Raw genomic sequence first — 18,414 nt, forward strand, 5'->3', positions numbered from 1 at the left:
TCACTTTCAGGCCCCTGAATGAACTGAATCAAAGCCCAATGTTTATTAAATTCTTAGAATTAACTCAAATCAAACACCTTTGCAATGATATTTGCCACTATTTACTGACTCTAAAAATTAAATAGCAGCTATGTCAAATAAAAATTACTATGCATTCCTCCATATGTTAAAGTATATACTGAATATACCAAGTCTGAATATTAACTGTAATCTGTCCACAATTGAATTTCTGAAGAGGAATTTCGTATGGACTGAAGATACAGCAAAGGTTGCAAGGATATTAAGAGATAAAAACTGAATTCTGCTAAGATTTAATCCATAGGCTCAAATCCTACAAGCACCTCTACCTCTAAACTTTTACTGCTCCAGACTGTAAAATTAGTTTGCCTGTTTATGGGATCTGGACTTGAATGATGAGTAATGTGACTTATTCATCAGTCGTATATATACAGATGGTTTGCTGCGAGGCAGACAGATTGTTGCTAATACTACCTGTAACCTAGGTTTAACTACAGTTCTGTTTGATTTGTCTCAAGTTCATCATTCATGTATGGTTGGGGAATGAAAAATGCTGATACACAGATGTTATGAGGAGATTCTGTTTCAGACAGCTCCATTAAGACCTTTTGCCTTCCTGCTCGATTCACCTACGAAGACCATGGTAAGCCCGGATTTGTTTTTCCTTGCTAAAGCTCACCTTCCAAGGTGCTAAAGTAGAACAGAATTTACCTTTGCTTTCCATCTCTTAATGTATTACTAGCTATAAACAAACATCATAGTAAAATTAAATATTCATCATCCCTTTCAAAAGACATTTTTAAAAAAGCTTTATTAAACATTATATGCATTTTAAAGAGCTTTTCAACCTTGAAAGAGTCCTCTATTATACACAAATTTTCTTATTTTCGGTACCAAATAAAGCATGTAAAAGTGCTATGCAGAAAAAGTTTGCATTTCCCTATGGTGGTAACTGAAGCAGTAACTCATGCAAGGTGTAGGAAATCATCTCACTAACAACTTACACTATGTTAGCATCCACATAGTACATGTATTGCCTACAAAGCAGGAACGAATAATCTAAACTCACCTTTCAACGCACAGAAGCTTAAGTCTGTCCTGCTTTTTTAAGGACGGAAAAAACAGCAGCACTTTCCATGCCTAGAAATCAGTTCTGTATGACAGCTTCATACAAAAGGCAACATCACTCTATTAGTATCTACTTTCTCAATAATAAAATTTGTTTCTTTTAAAGTAGTCGCTTTCTAGAACAGGATCTTCTCCATATACAGTAACTAAGGTTTTCTATTAAAGAAAAAAGCATAACTTGAAGTAGTGAGAAAGCCAGATAGCTTAGCTAGATTTCCATGTTAATAGAAGCTGTTTTATAATATTAAACAGCCATCTCCATTTTAATAGGTGGATGGGGATTATAATCTTCAATCTGAAAGTCTTCTGCCTTAAAGTCACTGATGTCTTCAACCTTACGAAGAATTCTGAGTTTGGGGAAAGGTCTTGGTTCCCTCTGAAGCTGAAATAAAAACATGCCCCAAGTTTACTGTACAAAGCTAATATCTGGAGGCTGAGATTAAGCGTGTGCTGCTTCCATACTTTCACAATTAAAATTAGATTTTATTAATCTCAATTCACATTACACTATGTAGGTTCTCCCTCCTCCCCAGGAAGACTTATACTGAAGAAAAAAAGAAAAAGTGTAACAGAGCCAGGTGGAACATGCTTCAGAGTTTTGACTGAGAACAGAAGCATCATTTCAAAGGGGATTCTTTGATCGTCCAAAGGCACTGCAAGCAGTTTCAGTTTTGCAGAGCAATTCTGGTGGTTGCAAATTAGATTCCTTCCAGACAAAACTAAATTGGAAACTCTGACCCAGGCAGGCACCAAATGTACTGTTAGTTTCCAATGGGAATGTTAAGGCTCAAACCAACGACTGGTACTTATGATGGTTTTGAACCATAGGCGTGGTGAGGATATTCAGTCCAAGGTAAGTCTAGTAAAATAAGATTCTGATTTGCTTTTACTGCACAAAATTACTTCCTGAAGAAAATTTAGCCATGTTCAGGCAAATAGTAGTTCTGATTAACTATTGTCAATTGATGCTATTCTTTACTAATACACCCCAAAGGCACTTTATTTTACCTGTATTAGGCAGAATGGTTTTCTAAGGTTTTGTAATAATGAAGTCCAAAGCATACAGATTCTGGATCTCTGACTTAGACCTAGAACAGTAGCATTCTGTCTCTAATCCAATGTACAATTCAATCATGTTTCTCTTATATTTCTGTTTGTAACCAAGGTTAGACATAGGTTAAAGACTAATACATTACCCACTTCAAGCACCACGGTTATTAGGGAGAAATGAGAAGAAGAGATATATAAACTAATATTTGCAAAATAATATTCAGAGCACGAACTCTGGCTGCAAAAGATAATTTTGTATTGGATGAGCACAGTGGAAGACAAAAGGATACAACGATACAGAGAAAGTACTTACTTGCACTTTCAGAGGTTCCACATGATTCAGATATATGTGAGCATCTCCTAACGTGTGTACGAACTCTCCAGGCTGAAGAGAAAGGAGAATATAGGTGGTCTTCAAATAGTCAGTTTTCAAGAAAGCAAAACATTACAATGCTTATAGTATGGATTCTTAGCATCTATTGCAGAATTGCAACTTCTGCATTGACTTGGCTTATCAAGACATCCTTGCAAGATTCAACGGCCTCCCTGTTCCTAGACTACTGCATAATTAATGAATAATATATTCAATTTCCTAACTTACAGAAGTATCTTTGCAATCCTGCTAGCATAATAGCCACTATTACTGAATGCAGCACTACTATTGAATTAACACAGACGGAAGCAGATGGGACTGTGATGGGTACAACTTTTCCACTCCATCTCTATTAGGTAGGACTGGCCAAAGCTAGCTTAAACTAGCTACCTTGACCACTAATAAACAACACTTTGTGGCGGTGCAACTCTCAGCCACAAGTTAGACCCCAAGCATTTATCTAGCAGCCGGATGGACTTTGCAAGCTTGCAAGTTTTGCTACTTAGCGACCCATGAGCAATTTAAAGCCAGCTGAGGTAAGTTTTTATCAGATATAAGCACACCTCTGACCACAGTGTGGACCAGCCCTTGGATATACCATGCTCAAATGATGTACACCTGACACTCAGACTGGACTGCTGCAGTACAGAAGGCGTTAGGAGAATACTCCTTGCATTTACTTTAGACTAGTAATGGTCTGAATGGTCTAAATTGTCTGTCTTCAGAGGGTACATCGCTTCTCAGGTAATGTCATTTTAGTTTAAAAATCATTCAAACACTGTAAAAATTATCACTACCCAATATAAATATATACTAAGTATCTAATTTGTGATTTTACACACATTATACTTATTCAGAGATCTGTATCAGACAGCATTTCTCATTACAGTAATTCACAGTATGCCAGATCTTAAAAGCAAAGATTTTGGATCTCTCCACGGGGAGAAAAAAAAAAAAGAAACCACCGAAACTGTGAAGCTGTCAGAGGAAATGGCTGGGGGTGAGGCAACAACTGCCATTATGAACATAATGTTAAACTTCCTTTTCTTTAATCCTTTGCCCTAAGTTTTATATCTACATTTGCTCTGAAATTTGATTCTTCTCCACTTTCCTTTTTTATTGAAGCTCGCCTTCATGTTGCTGCTAATAGCAGCAGGATCAGGCCAAAATGGCCTTGCTAATATAATTTTTAAATGCTCTAAAGAAAAGGGTTTTTCACTTGTGTAAGACTGTACTGCATTCAAATTACTCTGGCAAATTTTAAAATATAGCTCTCTGAGAGACAGAGCAGCACCTGTTTGAGCACATACTACCACTTCACATAACTATGTACAGTAGGAAATGAAAGAAAAAAATACCCAACTGAAATTACAGCAGAAAGTTAGGTGGGCAGCATATCCAAATTACAATCTTGAAAGCAACCGCTGAGCTAATGTTCACTTCCACTGAAAAACACACACTACACAATTTTGAATAATTTGTGTTTTTATTATCACCATAATGACAAGCACTTGGTTCAGACTTTTGAGAAGTAAACTAATGAAATTGGTCAGTTTTGATATGTTCAGTTAAAAAGATCTGGTGGATCTCCTGTCTGTTTGTCCTGAATTTAAGACTTCTTACGCTGCTGATTCCAACTGCCAATACAGACAGGAAACAACTCATGTTAAATTCATGGGGCCCTTTCTTGCACATATTTTAGTAAAGATGTTGAACACTATATTGATTCCAGTTCTTCCTATATATGATATGAGAGTCTATTTTTTCAGTCCCTCACTGTTCATACAAGATTAAGTGAAATGATTAAATAGCCCACCTACCTTTAGCCCTGTGACATGGGCAATCATGTATGTGAGCAGCGAATAGCTGGCAATATTGAAGGGCACTCCTAGTCCCATATCTCCAGACCTCTGGTAGAGTTGGCAAGATAATTCACCATTTAGAACGTAGAACTGACAAAGAGCATGGCATGGAGGCAAAGCCATCAGAGAAATATCTGAGGAATCGTAATACAGGAAGAAAGGGAAATAAGAAAACAAAACAGCATCAGTGCGTCATAAATGTAGAAGACGCACAAACTGGAAAAGCACAACATGAGATACAGCAGACACCAAAATCGAACTCCACTATCACTTTGTTGCTTTTTCTCTATTTTTTTAAAAGCACCTGACACCTAAACAATTAAGACTGGGTCATAACAAGCTGTCTCTTGAGCTGTAGAACCAGTAGAGTCATAAGCAGATATTGCACAGAACAGATTTATGCCATAATGCTGCACAGCTGCTTAGTTTTATTCAGCTAGGTGAACCAGCTGATTTCCTTAAAGACATTAAGAGTAAAATTAAGCATGTACCCTAAAGCATTTTTGACTACTTCATCTTACTCTCTTCCTACTGCAATATACCTTTACTGCTTGTTGAGATATAAAACTGACTAATGGTAGATTAAAAAAAAAAACAAAAACCAGAAAACAAAAGATCTCAGTGCTTATCTACAGGTGCATTCACAGCTAGGTAGGTAACCCTTTAACCAGCTGCCGATATCTGAGAAGGTTTAACCTTATAAAAGCTGTAATAGCAGGTGGCACCTCCTTTTAGAGACATTACTGGAAAAAAACAGGGCATCTTGCTTGTGCAGTTCTACTACTGCTGCTAAAGTCAACCATTATCTGGCACTAACTTTTGGTTAGACGTAGCCCTACAAAGTGAACAGATATTTAGGCAACGTAGTTCCAAGGAAAATGATTACAACACAAACAATATTTTTGTTCTCTAGTTTGAATTTTTTTTATAAGTTTGTAATTTCATATATGGTTAAAAACAGGCACACACTGTTGTGTATGCTTTTTGCAGTTTTTTTTTTAAAGCTTTTTAAAATAAGCTGAATGGAAGCTGAATCTACTGTCTTTCAACAGAGATTGTATGTTGAAGACAGTGGTAGGCACATACCTCACTTTAACCTAGAGAGAAAAACTCTGAAGCAATACTCTAAAATTTTTGAGGTCTGAACACAAGAATGAAATAGAAAGGAGAATCAATCTTATATCCCATGCCACTTTTACCGCAGGAAGAGAGCTACAGTCCTGGTAGTTTTCTAAAGAAGAAGCAAAGCCACCAACATGGAACTGACTGTTGACAATGGCTTTAGAAATCACACAGCAAGATAGCATGCCACCGCATTCACTTTAAGTATCCCGATCGATACCTTTGGGATTCCAAGCACACATAATGATTCTTCTGTCATCTGGATTGGTTTTGATCATTTCAATCACTTTTTGCAACTGATCAACCCCTTGGTTGGAGTAATCTGAAGGAAGATAACAAGAAAGATCTGAGTCAGATAGATTCAAGTCATTAATTTTTTTTTTTAAAGCCCAGCCCATTTTCCCACTGAAACATGATACCCAAATGATATCCTCTGAAGATTTTATCATAATTTTGAATGTGATAAATTTATCAGTTGGCACCCTCCAAACGTGAGCTATTCTTTGCTGCTCTTCCTTAGGGTGCTCTAAAGCTTGCAAAATGGTAATGATGATATTTATAGTATATCCCTCTATCTCTTCAGTGGGCTTTGAGTTCTTTCAGCACTCGTTGAAATGGGACCGTTCCCATTTAGAACATTTTCTTCCCAGCCTCAGCAACCAGAGATCTTTTAAGACCAAATAAGAAGTCTGAGTAAAAACTACATCCCAGGAAACAAAGCTTGCAATACAAAAAATTAATTGGAACAAGCACATCATCTTATCACTCATAATGACTTACTATCTAAACAGGATAAAAGCTGTACTGAAACGGGCAACAAGATATATATATATATATATATATATGTATATATATGTATATATTTATATATATATATGCTACAGTGCTTCTTCCTTAAAAAAATAAATTATGGGGTGCCAGTAACATGAGGTGCCGCAATTCTTTTACACTCAAGAGAAGAAAGTTTCTGACAGATGAATACACACATCCATGGCACTCACAAGGTCATTTATGAAAACTAAGTTCTCATCGAGTTCAGTGCCAGAAGGGAACTCTAATCATGCATACCACAGCATATTACATTTCCCACAGTGATCCCCATAGGCTGACTTTTTGGATCAGTATTAATTATATCAAAAATTCACTGGAATTAATAGAACAGGTAGAATAAATCTGAGAGTAAAAGAGTCATTAGTTGTTATTCATTATTCTAATTCATGCCAGTGAATCAGCATGCTTGGTAACACAATTTTTACTATTAACTCTTGTTGCAAAGCAAAAGCAAATTATGGTTACAGGGAGAGACCCAAGCTGGCAAACAAGGTGGTGATATATAATCACCATTGCAGGGATTTCTTCTGCCAGCAGCATCATGCCAGAAAGCCTTTTCAGATGGTTATGTTAGCTCCTGAAGCTAATTACCTATCCATTAGTAATGCTACTTAACGTAATTTATCTTGTTCATTTTTGCCAAGCAATGCTATGCTTCAGACTTTTCTAAGTTCAGGAATACTAATACTTTTTAGTAAGGGTTTTTAGACCTGTCAGTTCTCCATTTGTGTTAGCACAAAACTATATTCTGGTAGCTATTAACATGCCAGTATTAAGTTCAACGTCAGTAACTAACGTCAACTTTAATTTGAGACTGTACTGGCAAAGAATAGGAGGGAAAAATATAATTAACCATACTATTAATCTACCTGAGGCCAAATCAAACTAAGCAGGCAGGGACAATCTTTTTAAGACTTTTCTTTTTTTTAATGGCAGTCCTCTGAACTTTTTGTATATCCTCTCCCTCAGTGATTTACAAAAGAGCTGCCAAGGCATCCGAGAGCAAATTTAACGGACTAGTTCCAATGAAAATAATATCAACAGATTCTGCATCATATCCTAATTTATTACAGCTGTTCTGTCCACAGCATCATTTGCTATGGATAGATCCTACTTTGTTCCAAGGGCAGAGTGAAATATCTGTCTCTTTCACAATTCCCAGTGAAAGCAGTGCACTAACACCAGTTACTGTGAGCACAATTCCATCGTGGAATGAGGATGCTGAGTTGGTATTCAGAGATTGCAGTCTGGGTTCCACCACTAGCAAAACTGAGCTAGCTCATTGTTCTAGCACGCAACACAGACATGTCTTTCCATCTACCAGTGACCATACCAGCTCTAGAGTACAGTAAAATAACGCATGCCTTATGATTCAGCAGTTCTACAAATGCCAAGCTACAATATACAAAGCCACATCTTCCAGGATAATGAGGTTCAGCGGAAAAAAAAAAAGAGAGAAAGAAATTCAGCCTCTCAAATAGATAATTTATTCTGACTTTCAGTTCCTACTCTGAACAGTGCTTTTAACAATCAGCCATCTCACCCACAGACCTCTGAAAGAGAGGAATTACAGTCACCTGACTAAGCATCAAAGATGCTATTTTTATGTCCTCACCTGTGTGCATATCTTTGTATTCTGCCCCAAAGTGCCTCCACTGGAAACCATAAATAGGTCCCAAATCCCCCTCTTCTCTTTTGCAGAAACCCTGCTTATCCAGGAACTCACGTGACCCATTGGCATCCCAAATCTTCACGCCCTTTGCAGAGAGTTCTTTGGCATTTGTAGAACCCTGCAAAATACAGACAGTAAGAAGTCTATTTCCTAATCTCAAGATAGAGGACACAATTTGAAATATCTGCAAGAAGCTTTAGTAGCTAAGATATTTCTCCACTTATAACATAAAGGATGAACAGTCTACTTGTTCTTGCACTTGGACAGAACACAACTTATCATGAGCTAAGACTAGGCTAAGATTTGAAGTACCACGATCCTGCTATTTAACTCAAGGTTCTTCTAACCTTGTGAAGTCAACAACAGTACAGTCTCAAGGTCACCTGTGGTGTATCATTTCGTAAACATATCTGCAGAAAACAAAATTTTACTTTTCAGGTGGATAAAAGTAGAAAAACAAAAAAAACTTACAGCCTAGACAGTCTTTCCCAAGTCACCTATAGTAAGTTTTAAGTGAATGTTCTTAAAAATGCTTTTGATAAAACGACAGATAACCTACAGAAATTTGACTTAATTCTGTTCCAAGTCCAAAGCAGCAGACTCAAAAATCCAACGTGAAAAGTGTTCAGTTTTAGGGAGCACCTAGCCCTTTATCTTTGAAAAAAAGACACTTAAAAAAAAAAAAAAGTGCTTTTGAGCCCTGCTATCTAGCAAAGGGCTAGCTATACCCTTCCCATACCAGTACCTGTCACAGCGTATCAAGGGACACTTATAGAGCCATGTATTATCTACATTTGAATTTTACTACTCTAACCACAGCTATTAGGCCTGAAATTTTTTGCTACTTAAAAGCCTACTGTTTACATCAGTCCTGCTGCCTCTGTGGTTCCTCACTGCCAGTTCTGGTTCAACCCAACACAGGCTATCTCAGTATTAAAAAGCAGACAATTAAACTGCCCACAATCTACTTCATATTATTTCATATTCCAACACTCATAAAAGAGACTTTATTAGGCTTCTTAGCTACAGGATACAGTCAAAACAGTAGAAGTCCTTACTATTCCAGAGTAGTTCCCTTAAAAAAAAAGGGCACAGAATAAAAATCAGTCTATTTGTGACAACGTGAAAGTCTTCATTAGAGTGCATGGATAAGAGACGCCCAAATACCGAACCTTGATAAACCACAGCAGCTCCTCCAGCACACCTTTCCAGAATACTCTCTTTGTTGTCAGCAGCGGAAACTGATCTGAAAAACACGGTTTAAAAGCATTTAAAAGATGATTAGAGATACTTTGTTAGCGTGAAGCAAGCTGTGTTTTACTCCACACAGAGGACAACGGCTTGATCTGACATTCAGCGGTCCGGATGCGAAGGAAGAAGTTGAGAAAAGACGGGCTGTGCTCCTAAGCCAGATTAAACAAGGCAAGAACCTGACTTCCTACAGCCAAATACAGTGACAGATGGAGGCAGATGAAGATTTTGCACGACTCTGCCACAGCGCACCGTGCAGGTACAGGCGTAGGCATCCGCACGGGAAACCTGGACACTGGTGGCTGAAGACAAAAATCCTAGTCAAGTCTCTCTCACAAATATCCTTCCTCCTTTGGGCAGGCGAGGTGGGAAGGACCAGGCCACGGCACCTCCAGATCTTCTCGGGTTTCTCACCAGACGGACGGCCAAGGGGCCAGTCCCACCGCCTGCCCCTTGCTGCAGCACGAAGCGAAGCAGCCCGGGCCGGAAAACAGGCCTCGGGGGGGGGGGCGTGCGGAGTGGGGGTCTGGGGGAAGGAGAGGGGGATTTCTAAGTTGCCACAGGGTGGAAAACGGGAAGAGGGCGACGAAGCTGAAGGAACGGCCCGAAAAACCCTGCCGAGGTGCGCGCCGAGCCCGGCCGCTGAGGGGGGAGGCCGCCCCGGCCAGGGAGGGAAGATGGCGCTTCCCCTCCACACGGCCGCGGGGGGAGGAGGCCGGGGGCAGCGGGGGGAGCTGGCAGCGCGGGCGGGTGGCTCGGCGCGGGGTCCGGCCCGGCGGTGCCGACCTCGGAGGCAGTAGCGCGCCTGCATGCCGAAGACGGAGATGGTGCCGGTGCCGGTGCGATCGTCCTTCCTGTGCCCGTGCTGCAGGATGTGCCGGACCTGCCGCAGGTACTGCGGCTCGCCGGGCTCCGGGCTGCCGGCTGCCGCCGTCGCCGCCGCCGCGCTGGGCAGCTCCCGCTCGGCCGGCATGACGGGGCGGGAAGGGGCGCGGGGCTGCGCTGCCGCCGCTCCGCGCTGCCGCCGCTCCGCGCCTGCCGCCGGCTCTTCCCCGGCCCGCCAAAGCCCTTCCTTTCCCGCCAAGCGGCGCCGAGGGGCGGGCGGAGCGCGGCGCCGCCGCCGGCTCCCTCTCCCTCCCCTTCTCCCCTCCCTTCCCCTCCGCCGTGACGAGCCGCGCTGGCGGGAGCCGCGGCGACCGTTAGAGGCGCCGCGCCGCGCCCCCTCCGCCGCCAGCAGCGCCAGCGCCAGGGCGGCGCTGAGGCGGCCTCGCCGGGCTGGAGAGAGGGCTGTTAAGAAAAGCCGAAAGACGTAAAAGCGACAAGTGGCGTGCGACGCCTCTGCTCGGGAAGCCCCCCGCAGCGGCAGGGCCTGGGGGGGCCTCCTCCTGGGCTCTCCCCCCTCCCCAACGGGCTCTCGCTAACCTCAGTCCACGCTCCGTGTTGTCGGGCAAAATAACGTTATTCCTGGGCCCTTGGCGGCAGGTGGTGGTGGTGTGTATCCTCTCCTGCCACCTCGAGCTTCGCTTTTCTAAACTAAACAAAACAAAAGCCTTCAGCTGGTCCCGGTAGGCCGTATGCGGGTCTCGAGGGGTCTCTCCAGTTCGGATATCCTGCCGTGCCGAAGCCCCGAGCGCCGCAGCGTGCGTGGCATTCCCGCCGCGCGATGCTCCGCGGACGCGTTTGCCTCCGCGCTAGCCTGACCCCGTCCTCCTAAACCTGAGATGCTGTCAGGCAGTACCCCCTCGCTTACTCCCCGTTCGGTATTTTTATTTGCCCGTGGGCTTTCTGCTTGTATTGAGTTTCATCTTGTTGAGCCCCTCCGGTCTATCCCGATTTCTCCAGGTCATTTTCAGTTCTTGCCCTGCATCTTCCAAAGCGGTTGCAACGGCTCCCAACGTGGCGGTGCTGGCGGTGCTGGTGGCGGTGCCTGAGAATTTTGTGAGTTCGCTCTCCGTTGGTCACTTGCCAAATCGACTCTTCTCTGAATATTTCTGCGTTCGTGTGTCAGACCTTACAAAATTTGAGTTAAGCGTTTTGTGCAAGGCCCTCCTCTCTGATAGACCCAGCTTTCTGACGGTGGGTGTGACTACAGGAGTTAAGACTGTTAATCTCTCACGATGAGGATCGCGTAATACACACATATATAATGGCGGTTGGAACTAGAACAGAGGACTGTGGACTAGAAAATGCTACTTTCTCATACTGCTGGCAAGGAAACATATTTTCCCCAGTAATAGAAACCATAAGACTGACCTTTTTTTGTGTCTCCAATTATTTTGCATGTACATAGAAGTACAGGAAAAGGTATGGTATAATTAGAGTATGGTTATTTTTCTATGCTATGCCTAGCACAGATGATTTTGTATACTTTGAAAGGAGTACAGTTGATTTAGCAAAGATACAGCTGGAAATGCTAAACAGTGCGGTATGCAAAGAATATTTAAAGGTGCCAGGCACAGCAACTGGAACCAAGAACACCTAGAATTCTCCATATCGCTCAGAGATATATCAGTCCTTAACCTTTATTATGATTTGCAGCCGTCATTACAGCTAATGCGTACAATTTAGGAAAAACACACATCTTTCCCAATAAAGGATGCCTTAGTTAACCTATGACTCTAGATGCAAACTATGAGTAAGAAATACCAAAGGCAGAAGATTATTGCATATTGACAAAAGTCATTTAATGTACCTGATAAATATTAAAAGCAATTGGAAGAAGCAATGGAACATTTTCTTTGGAAAATACTGTATTGCATGCATATTGATATCTGGTTGACCCAGGCTTAGCTGAATGTGCAACATCTGTAGGGATCAGTCTTGAAAAGGCTTAAGAAGGTGCTTGAATTTAAATATGCAAATAGGAATTATTTGTATGCTTACGGCTGATTATTTCCTTAAATCTTTGTAAAACCAGGGCCGTAGCTGGCTATAAAAGATTAGGCAATATACAACATGCATAACATTTTATTTAAATAATTGAATATTACAGTGGATTTGAATTTATTTTTCAGTTAAAAGATTGCTTGTCTTGAGTTGCTAGCTCACATGTCACAATATTTATTAAGCAAAATATTATTTATATGCAACTATTTTAACTGTAGACATTTAACAATTAGCTGTACATTGAACTTAGGAGTACTTCATGTAAGGAGAGTTTAATGGATTTCAGGAAGGAAGTCTTCACACATCTTCTTCCCTAGGGGGAAAAAAGATTTTTGTTTAAACTTTTTTTTTTGTACTGAGAAAAAAATGTTAGAAAAACAAGTATATGGGGAAGCTATCACTGTCCTGCTAAAGAAATACACACAATATATACAACGGACTGAAGCAATTATTTTTCCCTTTTTCCCTTTTGTACAAAACATTCTTGTCAGTTTCTTACTTTCTGCTTTCATTATACTTTCATGTACCCCGATCCTTGGGCAAACTGAACAATTGATTGTTGTACAAATTGTGATGTGCAAATTAATGCAATTTACTTTTCTCTGGTGTAAGATGGCTACAGAAGGTAGGTTGCGCAGGAGAATCAGACAAAGATTCAGGCTGAAAATCATCATCAGACTAAGAGGATTAATATTGGTATCCTTAGGCCTTGAAGACTAATCTTACATGAACCAAAAGAGTATAGATTGCCGATAACTGCGTATGAATTACAAAGAATTTTGAAGGAAAACTGTAGAGAAACTGCGCTGAGCCTTTTTTTATATGCACGTAATATTAAAAAATTTGTACTTTTTAATATACATGTAATTTCATCAATATAAACCTAATCAAAGTTCATGGTAAAGCTTACATTCTATGGTGGAATCTCTCTTGCGGGAGAGATTCCTGTCATCTTGTTCAAAGATTGTGAGTCTGATCTCAGAAGATTAAAGATAGTCAATTAAAAAACAGTGAAATTTTCTTTTATTCATTTATTTTGTTAATGTTGGATCCTTTTTATATGTCTTCGGAGACTTTTGTGTCCATTCAGGTCATGTTTCTTCTGTTTGTTTGCTGAGACAAGGAGGTCAGGCACCCACGACCTAAAAAGGAGCCTTTCTTCAAATCCAGTAACTCCTCAGAAGATCAGTGGGGCACTGCCGTGATTTGCCCGTACGTATTACACCTGTTACAGCTTTGTCCCCTTCTGTGAGAATCTGAAGCCACTGGAGCTGTGCTTCTGGGAGCCCCACTGGCTAGTCCCAGAGCAGAGGAATGCCTCTTGGAACTGTCCTGTCTTTCCTGGAGATTCTCCATGGGGTTAGAAAAAAACAAGGTATTGTTTTTCCCTGCCACTCTGGTTCTTCCCTAGTCCCTATTCCTTGCCATGCGGAGATCTCCGAGCATGGAGGCAGGCCTCTATTAGTCCCTTCTACGGAAACGATTAGAAACATGTAAGAATGATCCCTTTTATGCATGTCCCTACAAGTCACACTACACAAAATCTGTTAACAGAGCATTGTTAATCTGAGCAGAGCGCTGCTGATCTGAACATTTTATGGTAAAACTGAGCTCTTTCGAGTAATGGTGCTGATTCTGACTTTGTACTCTTTCATGGCTGAAGCTAACATAGAGCTTACCATCAAACATGACCTAAATCAAAATATAATAAATAGTGGTAATTCCAGACCGTACTTGATTAATGAATACAGGGACATGATATCCACTTCTAAAGCTCTGGTCTGTGGTTGTAAGGCAATTCTCTCATAGAATTTTTGTCATTACATTAGCTCATCCCAGATGTTAGTTAAAGGTCAAGGGTTTCACGTTTAAACGTGTAGTCTTTTAATATTATCATGTCTGTATTTTGCAGGCTAAAACATTGAGCATTTATTTTTGTTTTCCATAACACTTTTATCTCTCTCTCTCTATCAATCTGTGTGTTATTTATGAGGCGATAGTCTTGAATATACCATATCTGAATCCTGTTCCAACTAAAGTTTATTGCGATGTAAATGTCTCTTATGAAGAATTATGTTCTTTATGAAAGAAGAGAGAACTAACTTACCACTTAAAAATTCTGTTTATAAAGTTGCAATGCTTTCCCAGCTATGTATTCAATGAATTCAGCACTCTTTGGGTCTAAATCGGCAGGAACTTTAATGGTGAAAGTAGGTGAAGTCAGAATGTTGACGTCTACTACTGTTTCATTTGTACCAGAGAGATCCCCAGGTACCACCTGGAAAACAACAAATCAGTTACTTTAGATACTAGAATCTGATGTACTATCAGTTTTCTTTATATCTACTGTGCCTACCATTTTTAATAAGGAAAAATTACATAGAAGATTATTTTAAACTTGTCTACCTCCTTAAAATTACTTTCTTCTGAGAAGGCAGCACGTATCTGGATTCATGCCCAAATTTATCGTAGGCTGTGCGAAGAGGTGACATGGCACTGCAAGACCGTGTTGAAGATCTGCATGTTTAATATTTATACCACAAACTACGCTTATAAAGACCTTCTAATCTCGTAATGAAAACTTGTTTGTGAGTTGTCCCACTATTTTCAACAGAAAGGTTGTGTGATTTAAGTTATTGATTCTTTGCGTTTTTCTAAACCAATCTTAGTTCTAGATCTTTATTTTTCCAAAGTAGATAACTTGGATTCAGTTGGGAAGATGTGCTTAAATATTGCCTATCCCTGTGTTCCTGATTTTGCAGTGCTTTTTTGATGGCTTGCACAGTCATTTCATATAAAGTTCTTATAGTAATAGCAGTAAACTGGATTTCTGAGTTGGGAGGGAGAATAGGATTTGTCCTGAGTCCAGTAAAATTAAGGGAATTTACCATGGATGTGTTCTTGTGTGTGAAATATAGTTAACCATGATGTATTTACTGGAATAATGACAGATGCTGTTTATGATATGCAGCTTCCACTGCGATAACCTGTATAACATTTGTTTTCTTGGAACTCTGGAATATATAAGTACAGATATAGACATTTAGGTATATATTCAATGTTCTAATAAGGATATATTACTGATTGGCCCAGTGCAAATTATCAAGGAAGGTAATCTGAGGCCAGTTAAACCTGCCAGTATCAATTTACTTAGGTTAGACAATGATTCAGGTTAGCCTATCAAGCATTCATCAGACTAAAAGCATTTAGAGGAAAATAGTTTCTAATCTCTGGAGTTTCAGTTTATCAAGGGATTATCAAGCATATGTAAATTCAGCCTGAGTAGGAACTTTAGGTTCTAAAGACCAGAAATTACACATACAGAAGCATTCACAATCCGCAAAAGCTAAGTATGAGCAAAGCGCACATTCAGGGCAGCATTGTGCAATAGATCCTTTTGGTAGATAACCTTTACCTTAACTATATTGAAAATGTTTTCTGGTCCGATGGTCATATTGGATAATTCAGACACCCACCCAAATCTTTCTTTCATTTTGCTCAACAAGTAGGAAGTGTCTTCTGTATGACGCTGAACCATCTGGAGAATCTGCTCATACTGCTCACCCGAGAGATTAACCAGCTTAAAGGCTTCATCAAACTTGATGTGCAGTTCAGGAACGTTTGGGCAATCTGTTTAGAAAGACAACCAGCATGAAGATTATAGGGATGTATTATGTCTGGCACTTGATCTTTTCTATCTGAAGCATAGAGACCTAAGAAGTATTTTAAAAAAATCTAGCAAGGGAGTGTATTTTTGGTTTGGTGTTTAAATAACGCTAACAGAAAAAAGAGTAATTCTTACTGACCCATTTTGGTGGATTTAGTTTAGGTCATAGTGACTAAATAGACTAATTATTCCATTTGCTGTATTACAATGATTTACCAAGTAATTTAAGGTTTATGTCATATTTCATAGCAATTGATTTTCTGGTATGCTAAATAAGAACTGGTGGTTATTACATATAGCAACTTCTTAATCTCCTTATACGTTATCTTTTTTTTTTTTTTTTTTTTTTTTGCTGATATTCCTTTATCGGTCTATCCCAAGTATGTAGGTTTTACAGGAAAGCCTGTAGTATATGTTGTTAGCATTGCGGTTGAGCTCTAAGGCTTACAGTTTACTCTATCTAACTAGACATTAGTGTATGACTAGCAACATCTGCTGTGAATTCAGAACTGAAGATTGCTGTTTTTTCTCTACAAAAATAGGGATTTAAAGAAGAACATTATATTATTCCTACAGGAAAATTGTCATGGACACATTCGATTTAATTCTCTTTCAAATGGCACTATCAAGGGACACCTTCAGGTTGATAGTACAGTGTGTGCACTGCTTTGTGTAATACACAGCTATAGAAGAAAGATATTTTTAGTGAGATGGAAATGATTTGATACTCTTTTCAAAATGTGTCATTGGATCATTAACATTTGCCACACTGGAGGCATACTGAAGGTATTTGATAAGGACACACTGTGGCTTTGGAGACATAACTAATTCTGAAAGCAGCAGACATCTTGTGCTGTGGCAGGAGTCCTGAGAGCAGTTCTAGGTGATGCAGTCTGACCTCTTTCCAGGTGCCTGTGGAGACCGTATGCCAGAACTATGCCTTCTTTGTACATATCGACAAACACTCCCCTTTTTGCTCTTCAGTCAACCTTATTTGTTGTCATGGTTCGACAACGAGGCATACAGGCTATGCAGCCCTTGCTTTCCTTTTGAGGAGCTGAACGCTGTCTGACGGTAGGTCTGGTTTTCTGCAGGAATACATCAGGAGTTTTAGCTTCTCCTCGCTTTCTGCTCAGCACTTCTGCACCAGGCAGGATCAATTACTATCTGACCTCCTGCTCCTCTGTAGGATGGGATCTCTAACAAAACATATAGATACTTTGTTATGGAGTCTAGAACTTCTCCCTTTGGGCCTACAGGAATATGTTAACAACTGGGTTATACTGACACTATGTGGAGACAGTGGGGAAAGGTAGTTGAAATCATCTGGAATGACTAATAGCATTTGAATCCATAGTTAAATTAAACATTCAGCAGCTGAAAGTTAATTCCAAAATGTGGAAAGAGCACAGTGGAAAATGAGAGCATCAAAATCTACAAAAGAATGACCAATGTATTACAGAAATAAGTGAGAAGATAACTATTTACCATGCAAAAGATTGTCTTGACATTTCTGACATTTCTCATGGAACTGTAGGCATCCTGATGAATTCTCACGAAGCTCTTTGCACGAAGTTCTTTGACGCCCAGATATAATTTTCGAGAACATGCCACTTCTGTCAGAATCTAGAATGAAGGTACAGTATTTTTAGAATGACACCAAGCTTAAGATCTTGCTAAATTTACTCGTTTGTTGCCTACCCTTTGTATTAGAATATAACTTCTTGGCCTGAATCCAAAATATCTGGCATAAATCTAAAATAATATATATTAAAATGTTGAAAAGTAGCAGTCAAGAGAAGATACAAATCATGTTTTCTTTGAAGGAATTCATGTCACTATAGTATATTCCCTTTTAAAGCCATACTAACATATTCCCCACTAATAGGCAAGCGATTACTAATATTATTACACATTATTTCCACAACATATGAGTTCTGATGAGACCTTTTTGATCCTTAGAAGTCAAGATGTTTCCATCATGTGCTGCTAGATGAGAGCACAGCACCAAAGCTCATTACTGAGGTAACATCAGTCATGATGCAGGAAAAATTAAAAATCACTGTTGTAGAATAGCTTAGCTTTGTATTTTCTGCCTGCCGTATAGGTAGATTATATCACCTACCACTCAGAATTATTGCATACCAGGCACCAGCATATATTTTAATGATGATTGTTTTTCCATTTTCATTAGTAAGATATGAAGAATAAAGTTTATGTGTATTCTCAGAGTTGGCCAAGGAGTAAATGTTTCTTCCATCCATTGAGAGTTATCACCTCAAACCAAAGGTATGCCCAGATTTTGTCTTGTTATTGAAAAAATCTAATGACTGATTTGTATTTGATTGGTACATGACTTTGCTGCAATAGCTTAGACCAGGGCTTGCAGCTGACTAATGTTTAATGTCATTTGGCAAGGACAGAGATATGCCTTGACATCTCACAGAATTATCCTATTTTTTTCAAATTGGAGACATGCCAATATGATATGATACATGTCTTCCTGACCAGTGCTGAGATCAGATCTGTCAGTCAACCTTATGAAAACCTACAT

General features: G+C 39.9%; 2 protein-coding genes and 1 long non-coding RNA gene across 3 annotated transcripts in view; 1 reads left to right on the forward strand and 2 right to left on the reverse strand.

The window, feature by feature from the left end:
• Positions 1–810: 810 nt before the first annotated feature.
• TYMS (thymidylate synthetase) lies at positions 811–10,401 on the reverse strand. The gene is made up of 7 exons (XM_068932302.1): positions 10,094–10,401; positions 9,229–9,302; positions 8,000–8,174; positions 5,774–5,875; positions 4,390–4,565; positions 2,510–2,581; positions 811–1,528 (listed from the first exon to the last, which is right to left on the reverse strand). Exons 1-7 carry the CDS (start codon positions 10,278–10,280, stop codon positions 1,391–1,393), a joined length of 924 nt encoding a protein of 307 aa, XP_068788403.1. The 5' UTR covers positions 10,281–10,401; the 3' UTR covers positions 811–1,390.
• A 1,571-nt stretch (positions 10,402–11,972) lies between these two features.
• The window catches only part of CLUL1 (clusterin like 1), a 61,312-nt gene continuing 54,870 nt past the window's right edge, over positions 11,973–18,414 (reverse strand). Inside the window, exons 6-9 of the mRNA XM_009667153.2 lie at positions 17,349–17,486; positions 15,609–15,823; positions 14,301–14,471; positions 11,973–12,506 (exon numbers count right to left, since the gene is read on the reverse strand). Coding sequence (XP_009665448.2) covers positions 14,304–14,471; positions 15,609–15,823; positions 17,349–17,486 — 521 coding nt within the window. The 3' untranslated portion in view covers positions 11,973–12,506; positions 14,301–14,303. The remainder of the gene's footprint in view (positions 12,507–14,300; positions 14,472–15,608; positions 15,824–17,348; positions 17,487–18,414) is intronic.
• Positions 13,284–18,414, forward strand: part of LOC138066015 (uncharacterized) — a 28,881-nt gene continuing 23,750 nt past the window's right edge. The window contains exons 1-3 of the long non-coding RNA XR_011139152.1: positions 13,284–13,405; positions 17,398–17,497; positions 18,055–18,149. This is a non-coding gene — a long non-coding RNA (uncharacterized lncRNA). The remainder of the gene's footprint in view (positions 13,406–17,397; positions 17,498–18,054; positions 18,150–18,414) is intronic.

Source organism: Struthio camelus, chromosome 2, assembly GCF_040807025.1.
Source record: "Struthio camelus isolate bStrCam1 chromosome 2, bStrCam1.hap1, whole genome shotgun sequence".
In the NCBI taxonomy this organism is placed as follows: domain Eukaryota; kingdom Metazoa; phylum Chordata; class Aves; order Struthioniformes; family Struthionidae; genus Struthio; species Struthio camelus.

What these genes read in the sequence shown, in the direction of transcription:
- TYMS (XM_068932302.1), bottom strand. Translation starts at nt 10,280, where the DNA reads ATGCCGGCCGAGCGGGAGCTGCCCAGCGCGGCGGCGGCGACGGCGGCA. An exon ending in GTGTGCTTGGAATCCCAAAG is followed by an intron (nt 4,566 to 5,773) that starts GTATCGATCGGG and finishes ACGATTCCTCAG; the next exon opens with ATATTTCTCTGATGGCTTTG. An exon ending in TGGAACCTCTGAAAGTGCAA is followed by an intron (nt 1,529 to 2,509) that starts GTAAGTACTTTC and finishes TTTTTATTTCAG; the next exon opens with CTTCAGAGGGAACCAAGACC.